The sequence below is a fragment of the Helobdella robusta genome, assembly GCF_000326865.2.
Source record: "Helobdella robusta unplaced genomic scaffold HELROscaffold_35, whole genome shotgun sequence".
Classification (NCBI taxonomy): domain Eukaryota; kingdom Metazoa; phylum Annelida; class Clitellata; order Rhynchobdellida; family Glossiphoniidae; genus Helobdella; species Helobdella robusta.
The window spans coordinates 1,958,951-1,968,490 of NW_008704704.1; the positions used below are offsets into that span (position 1 = coordinate 1,958,951).

At 32.8% G+C, this 9,540-nt stretch overlaps 1 protein-coding gene across 1 annotated transcript in view; it reads right to left on the minus strand.

Annotated features, from left to right (window-relative positions):
• The window catches only part of HELRODRAFT_83069 (hypothetical protein), a gene marked incomplete at both ends in the record, with an annotated part of 26,281 nt that extends 24,002 nt beyond the window's left edge, over positions 1-2,279 (minus strand). Inside the window, one exon of the mRNA XM_009023305.1 lies at positions 2,095-2,279. Coding sequence (XP_009021553.1) covers positions 2,095-2,279 — 185 coding nt within the window. The remainder of the gene's footprint in view (positions 1-2,094) is intronic.
• Positions 2,280-9,540: the final 7,261 nt, after the last annotated feature.

Below are 9,540 nucleotides of genomic sequence, written 5' to 3' on the forward strand. Positions count from 1 at the left end.
AATCGAAATATGGCCTTATTTGCAGCATGAATTCGGAAAATAAGTTTATTTTGAATTTTAATAAACTAAATGTTCACCAAAAAACTTTAGTGAGAAAAATTGAAAAAACGAACTACAAACATATTAACGCCAAACATTCGGTAGAATTTATAGAATATTGTAAATATATATATATATATATATATATATATATATATATAATTTTTTAGGAAGTTTTCAGATAAGTATGCTTCGTTAAAGATAATACTCAAATTCACAGTTATTTGGTTTTTAAACAAAATTTTAACAAAGCTTGGATTTAATTTTCTCTTTAGTCAAGAGTCAATTATTTATAGCTGGCGTTAGGTTTTATTTTAACTTGAATCATTTCAACAACAAATGTTTTTGAAGAATCCATCAGAAATTTGATTAGTGTCATCTATTTCTACAATTTAATTTAAACAAATCAATATAGAAAGCGTTATGTAGATAGGGCGGTAAAAACATATATAAGGCAGCGAGTTGAGGTATTAAGGGTCTTAGCTTCTTGGTTTCGCTCTGGTGTTATTTTTAGCTGTTGATTATAGTCGCTTAGATCTCTGATAGTTTGCGTGATAGTTATAGTAGATAACATTAATAGATAATTAATTTTAATATATCACGTGTTAATTGTTACTTTGCATAGAGGATTGATTTTGTTTTGTTTGATTTTGTTTTTACTGACTAAAAGAAGTACACATTTGAAATTTGGCTAGGCTTAATTATTTTTACTTAAAATAATGAATGCTGAAGAAGACTTGCTGATAGTTGACGAGGCCGGCGTCTTTAGTAAACAAGTAGGGCGCGAACAAACTTCCGCCCGGCTCGTGATATCGGACTCTGAAAGGGTCTATTGTAGAGTGGCGGATCCCGGCCAGGAAAGATTCTGTCGAAGTGAAGGCTCGGGTGGATAATCGTATGCGGAGCGGTTCGAGACTGCGTGTTGCGGAATTTGAATGTCGCCCGGCAAAAATCTACAGTTACAACCGCGGAAATGATAAAATTGCGCTATATTATTTGTTATCTTAATTATTGTTTTTTTTTGCTAGATTTGTAATCTTTGGATAGAAGATCGTAAAAAGACATCAAAAAATCTAGGCTATATATATGTCCCTGAGCAGTCAGGTTTACAGTCAGGTTTCCAGCAGAAAAAGCGAAGTTGTAAATTTGATTTATGTAGTTATTTGGATTAGTTATTTGTTTCTATTACTATTGGGTTCAAATAAACGTTTAACAAAGTTTGCTTTTGAAGCAGATGTGTTCATCTAACGAAAATCTTGAATTTACTGAATAACGAACACTTGACGATCGTTGGAAGCTTCAACACTGGTGTTGAAAATATAGAGATCATTGGAGTGATTTTTTTAAATAACTTAAAATATAAAAATCAAGTCATTACATCATCAAACAAAGAAACCAAATGCTTGGTGGAATAAAAAAAATCTTTAGGGAAATTTGATCATAAGTTGCTTCGTAATTTATACCTTACTTTTATTCGTCCACTGTTGGAGTTTGCAGTATCAGTTTGGTCCCAGTTTGATAGCGAGGTAATCGAAAGAGTCCAGCACAGAGAAACAAAGTTGGTTCCATTTATAAGAAACCCTTACGGAGATCATCTTAAAAATATTAAGATTAACAAATTTGGTGGAAAGAAGAAAAAGAGGAGATTTGATTCAGTTGTTTAAAATAATGCATAATTTGGAAAAAGTTGACTTAAATAATCGTTTTAGCATAGTCAAAACCAAAAGGCGAGGTCACAGTTTGAAATATTTTAAAGAGTTAACAAGACATAGAGGCAGAGAGAATTACTTATTCAATAGAGTCGCAAATACATTACCAAATAAACTTGCTGAGGCACAATAAATAAACAAATTTAAAGTAGGCATTATACATCAATCAATCAACACGAATCAGCTGTGCTAGCATGCCTGACAGCCTGCTCTCTGGATAACCTCCAGAACAGCATTACTGCTATTACTACTACTATTGAAGTTATAACATCTGTGTTGGTAGTTACGAAGTCAAGGATTACAACAATATTATTTAAAAAAAGATAAATAATAATCCAACAAAAACTAACGTCTAATATTATTCAAATTTTGTTCCCTCCTATCTAATTCAGCCGCCTTTTTGTCTAACTCTATTTGTTGTTTGGCTAGAGCATCACGAGACGTTGTTGGAAAGTTACTGGCAGAAGCAGTAGCCAAATTTTCAGAACTTGGATGCGACTGAGTTGCTTGTATAATTGCCGGCTGTTGTGACTACATGAATCATTTCATAATTGGTTAATTATTTCTAATTAATATAGTTAACATTGGAATTTTCGCAATCATATGAAAATCACAATAAAAAATTACAAAATTAGGCAATTGCATATGATGAAGACTAAAAATAAATAACAACATAATCAAAACTAAATAGAACAATATAACAAGTGAATTTTGCAATAAAAAAAACTGAGACAAAAATTTATTTGAACTTAACCTGTAAAAAAAGTTTTTAAAATTTATAAAGATTGTAAGTTAAAAATGATAGTTAGCCCCGTTCATTTTAATAAAAATAAATAAAGGATAACAGCAAAAAAAACTTACAATGAGAAGAAACATCGTCGTTTGTCACATATGCATTTCAAAATATTTACCAATAAAAATATAAGATCGTTAAAATGTTTTGCGTTTACCACTCGATAAATACTAATGATTAATTATTTTCATTTTTAGAATTTTATTTAGAATTTTTAATTTGCAAATTAAATGTCTTACGTAACATGCTTAACATTGACACCAAAACATGTTAACGTTTTTTAACATTTTTAAACCACAAAATTTAGTTTGTCTTGTCTAATTTGGAGTTGTGCACATTTTTGGGTCAAAACATTTTTTACCAATAACAATAAATGTTTAGAGCAATGAGATTCACCTCATCAATAATATGTACCTAAAATATTATAATATGTTACGTATATACGTATGCATGGTTAGCAAACAAGCGGTTGAAGAGTCGTCGCCACATGAAGACAAAAAATTTTGAAAAATTTTATTTTGTTCTTCATAAAAAATTTGGACATGCGACTGGTCTGCAGAAGTAGACACTGAAAATGGAATATCACAGCAACGAAAAAACCGGTGAAGCATGGAAGACTGCTGGTCGAGGGTGGCAACAGCAGAAGATTTATAAACGATTGTAACCAGCCGAACCGCATTAAGCAACCCCAGTCCACCAAACCACATCGGCAGTTGAGCCTGAGACAATCGACTGACAGTCAATAGAATATCTACAAACAGATGGCATAACTATGTGCTCTCCATTGGGTCCTAATATCACAAGTTGTTTAAAACAAAACGACGACAGCAAATCAGAGAATTAAATTGTGTGGGGGTTTGAAGAATCCTCGAAATGATCCTGATCGCTAAGTATTATGAGTATTATGACGCGGTAGTTAAAAATTGTGGTGTACTCTGAAGCAATCTAAACATGTTAAAAAAAGGTGAATAGATTTGCGATGACCCAGGTCGGTAGATCGCAATTAATTTGATGTCGAGCAAAGGAGATGAATATACTGACAAACACATGTTGTTCAAAAGTTGTTGGATGAAGCCCAAGATCAATCAAATTTGATTTAAATTAATCTCTGATGATAACAACTAGCCCACCATAGCAGACTGTGTGATTTATTTAACACCGCTGCTTCTAAATGACCCAGTGAAGTATCGTAGCTGATGTATCCAGGCGGCACTAAGCGAAGTAGACCAACGTCATCGGAAGAGTAATGTCGATTCTCCACGAGAGCCTGAACGTCATGTTTTTTGTTTTCAATAATTTCCCTAACAACAAGTTAAGTTAATCGCAATAATATTACGTTCAAGAAGTGAATTCAACAATTTGTTTCTCTCCCATTTCGGTCTCCAAACTTTAAGATTGAATAAACATTTTCTAATTAGTCTTGAAAGCGTGTAATTATTATTGTTTATTTCATGGAACTCATCTTGTCCGTATGAGATAGGCTCAGTGCTGTTCATTAACATAATTTAATTTGAATAATAATACAAATTCAACAAAACTCAGCAAACTTATTATGCAGTATTTTATACTTCAATTTAAAAAAAATTTGAAATCCAAACAATTCAAAACCAGCAAAAAACAACATTAAACGAACTAAATTTGAACAGCTGTTGAAACGCATACGCAATATGAAACGCATACGCAATATGAAACGCATACGCAATATATAATGTTTTGCCACATCAAACGCAGATCGGAATAAATAAGCTCCTCTGCGTTCACTTATCCAAGGCTTTTTCCAATGATGATGTTGCTGGTTCAGTTTAGACGACATTTTCTCCGAGATCGGGGGTTGCCGTTTGGCTACCTATGATGAAACCGAAATACCCCTCGACGCCATTCACATCTGTCACATTGTCACTTCTGTCATCATAAGTAATTTATTTGGCTAATTTTTACGCAGGACGCCCTTCCTTACGCAACCACAGTTATAAGCGGTGGGCCTAGCCTTTGATGATCCAACATCACTCACAAGGCAGTGAGGGTCAGTTTAATGTCATAACCAGGACTTGTTGCTGGTTCAGTAAGGCAAATGCAAATATTTCGCTCCTCCACTCCTCCGGTTAGGTATCTAATTTTATTTCTGTGTTGTCCTAAAGTGTCCCTTGGACGCTTTTTACTTCAATTTGTTTGCAAAAACCATCCTTATCCTCACAACTCCAGCATGTTAGCATGTCTTTTTCTCTCTGTTGAATGCAAAACCGTCGTATATGGCCTTCTTCCTCACAATTACAGCATTCTTTCTGGTGGTCTGTAATTTTCTGTTGTCTGGACAATCTTTAGATAGCCACTCTCCTCGCGACTTTGCCTTATTCTTGTGTTCTACTTCGACATCAACTTTGCTGATTCCAAAGTCATATACTGATCCAGGATTCCTCTGAATGTTTTTATCATTGAGATTGTAAGGTCATATCTTATATCTGAGTCTCCTAGGGCTTGAATAAACGCATTTGTTCCCGTTCTGTCTTTCAATGCCTGGGTACCTGTTGGATGCGCCGGCAGGGTCAGTCTCCCTATGTCTTGCGCTAGTTGTTGAGCATTTCCCTTAGTTTCTGCATAAGGTAGTCAAACAAAGAATAAACAATAATTCCATAATTAAAATGTAAATAACCGTTTTTCTGAATACAACAATGAAAAACTGTATTTAATATCTAAAAATAGTTAAATAATCTAATTAATAACTTTACAACCTCAGATTTATCATTGAAGAAAGGATTGAAGTCCTCAAGCTGACCTAAAGTTTCATCTTTTGAACCTTTTCTGGCTTGATTTACAGAAAAATCCTTTCAAACAAAATAATTTTTCAGTAACAAAATACTAACAGTTCTTTAATCATCAAAAAGTTCAAGCAACAAAATGAAAATGATGTTTCAAATAATGTTCAAACACATTTACTTTACAATTAGAGTGAAAAAATGTCAAATTGAGTTTTGAAGTATTGAAAATTAGAAAATAACGTCTTTAATACCAAATTACAAAACAAACTTTACTCAGCTCATCCACTATAAAAAAAAAATTTTAACTTTTATTTTAATTTATTTTAACTATTATTTTAAAAAATTGACTGTAAGCAGTCAAAAAGATATGGTTATTATTGAGCTTTGTTCTCAAATAAATTAGAGCAATTAGGCAATCCATTTATTATATATGTACAATGTACATAAGTACGTACTTATGTACCAAAAATTATACTTAAATATATAAACCTGAATATTCGATCACAACAGAATTGTTAATTTATATTTTAAATCCTCAAGTTTCTGATGACATTTTTCTATTTATCTTTTAATTTATGTTTGAAATTTTCATTTTATTATTATTATCATCATCATTATTATGTATGATGTAAGTTGTAATACGAGAAACAGCTGGTTTTGAGTCTGCTCACTATTTTTGCTTACTTTAATCAAGTTTTGAAAAGTTTAATAATTTAAAAATTAGTTACAAGGATGCGAAAAAATTCTGTCGACTAATCTGGTCTTATTAAAATTTAATTTCAAATGTTTAAATAGTTTTATTTTACTACTTAATATAATTTCAATTGTAAACGCGGGCAAAGATCCACATTGCAACAAAAAATTTATCAATGTTGGTAGACACACCTGGATGTGTACAAAAACAACAGTAAATAACAATGAAAACTTAAATTCACCTTACTCTCCGAAAAAGAATATTGCATTATCTACTAGCATTTTCAAAAATTCTCAAAATAACGATATTTAAATTAAATAACAATAATAATATAATTGTGTTGTTGTGGTAGGCGCTGCAAGGGACGGAAAGGTTTCAGATTGCAAACGTGCGTGCAAAATATTTAAAAATCTCAGGAATTCAGTGGAGGGCCCAAAAGAATCTCTAAAAATATAAATTCGTCACCTCCATCGTCACGTAACCAGACGACTTCAGAAACATTGAGAAAAGACACCACGGAGATACCTCTCAAAGGATTAAAACTGCCGAGGATTGCAGTAGGCTGGACAAACGCCTACTTCCAGCTGGACAGATCATCCCTCCCAAACGTGGTCGACATCAACAATTTTACCTCTTTGTTTCAATCTCTGATATACAACTATTTTGCATCTAACTAAGGCACCACAAAACCATAACAATTATCAACACTACAACACCAAGACAAGTCAATCAAAGACTTGAAAAAAAAGTTAAAACAATTGAAAATACTTGGCCGCAATAACCACAATTTCGACATATAAATCATAACATTATGCAAACAGATAAGAACTAGACTGTCCGCTAAAAAAAATATAAATAATAATAAACAAGCTGATGTATCCGAACAACTGAAAAATAAATTCTGGGCAACATGCAAAAAACATGTAAAAAACTATTCAACCCATTGAACAGCTTAACTCCATTATTCAGCACTGGTGACTGCAAAAAAAATTTCACAACGTACACAGCGCAATAGCTACCTCCTAGCAAATTGGGTCCCACCATTGCACAACCCGACAGTTCCCTGCAACACCAATCCTCCAACACACAATGAAATAGCATCAATTATCAAAAAATTGCAAATCGAGGACATACCCTTGTTTGCTCGATTTCAATTATAATTCTAAAAAATGTCCTATACATCGAACAATTTTGCACCAACTAATAGACGAATGCTGGAAATCAACATCGATCCCTTCCTGCTGGAGAAAAGGTTTCACAAAATTTTTATATAAAAAGGCGACCCCAACGATCCAATCAACTTCTTCAGACTTTTCTCACTACAACTGGTTTTCTATAGAATCTTTTCTACATGCATCAACAACAAAATCTACACCTACCTAAAAAATAATAACTTCATCAATACCACAATACATAAAAGATTTTATCCGAAATTATACGGAGTGACAGAAAACACTCAACTGCCTACCCACCTGATGAAAAACGCCAAAAAAACATCAACGAACATTGATTATCACACTTTTGGATCACAGAAATGCATTTGGCGAAGTAAGCCACAACTCACCTTATCTGTGTTAAAATAAAATCACATCCCGAATCAGGTAATCAACATAATCAACTCAATTTATACGGACTATTCAATAACGGTATTAGCATGTGAAAAAGTAATTCCGTCAATTCCAGTGAAACACGGAGTGCTGCAAGGCGACCCCAGCTCACCTCTCTTTTTCAATCTCTGCTTTAATCCTCTAATGGAAATGTTAGAGAAGAAGGAATATGAGTAATGTGGATACCTATGGGGCCCTACAGCTAATCTAAAATCAAGAGCTTGGTTGCAGTTTGCTGAAGATATAGCCACTATAACAAATAGCACAGATGGTGCACAAACTCTAATCGATCTGAACCAAACCTGGTGCAGATAGACAGGGATGAAGGTAAGAGTTGACAAATGTTGCACATTTGGGATGCGAAAGCGAGACGGTAAATACGAACAATTTCTAACGAAACTAGGAATATATGATGAATCAATTCCCAAATAAGCGTTGATGATCAGTTCAGATATTTGGGTAAAACCTACGATTTTAACTGCAAAAACACTAAAAAAAAGGCATTCCAAATAGAACTCAAAAAGATGCTACACGTAATCAGCGACTTAAATACAACAACTACAATCTTAAGTCGCTCCAAACCTTCTCAACTATCATTCCAGTTGCGATCTTATGGTATATTGCTAACTTGGATAGAAAACAGCCTTGATTCACAGATACGTGAGGTTGTAAGAGATTGGTAGTCTCTTCATATAAGTAGTTGCATTGCCGAAGTTCTGTCACTGTCCTACAAAAGTGGTGGATTAAATATCAAATCACTGAAACATCATGCAGAGATGATGAGATTAAAACTCCGCGGATACTTAAAATTAAATACCAATGATGAAATGAGATCCCTGTGGCAGAATCATACAACGACTGTGTAAAAATCGACAATCAAATTCAAAACAATAATACAAAGCTGGCTTGTAATGTTCTCAAGCAACGCCATACCAAAACAACTTCAACCATTTATCGTTACTCCATTGCCAAGGAACAAAGTCGATAAAGTCGATTCATGACTCAGAGATCTTCGGATGGTCAAACACATCAAAATACCTACCAGGGGTCCGATTTAAATTTACGAGGAAATATCTATCAAGCAGTTGCCGACAAACGTAAATCTAGTTAGATAGAAAAAACGACTAATCCATCATGTTCTCTCTGCACAAAAAAACAGACAAACAAACATGTAGTGTCGTGCTGTGGCTCGCCATCGGCGCTTGCGAGATATTTAAATTGCCACAAAAAATCCTCTCAATAATTGTTATTAACATCAAATCATGTATTAAACCCGATGCAGTTGTTTTTGCTGATATTGAAGATGAATCAATTCGACCTGTGTCACATCTATTCAACTCGCTCAGATCAGATATAACAATTGTCTGCGGAGATACAATAGAAATATTGGAATTAACAGTGTGCCATGAAACCAACTTCACTAAATCCAAACTATATAAAATTGATAAATACAAAAACAATCTTAAAAATAACCTTTCAAACGTTTTTAAGCAAAAAAAATTTATAAAACTGATAAATACAAAAACAATCTTAAAAATAACCTGTCAAACGTTTAAAACATATTTTAATTAATACTTTGGAAATTTCGCCCATAGGCTTTTAGAAACCTTTTAATCTAATGTTAAGTAAAACGAATTTTAGAACTGGCTTAATTAACAGTGCGATAACTTCTACTTACGAAATATACTGTGACAGAAATAAATCTTAACCTAATTTTTATATCATCTTTAACATCTTCTAACTCATTCATAAAATGACGATCATTTTATCAATTAATTAATTATTATTTTAATTTATGATTTTAATTAGTGTATTAATTTAATATTAGTTTAATTTTGAATATTTTTATTGCTGAAAAAATAAAAGAGTTAATTATTACTATATATAGAGTTAATTATTATTATTATTGTTATTATTACAACAGCAATTCAATGGTCTAAGG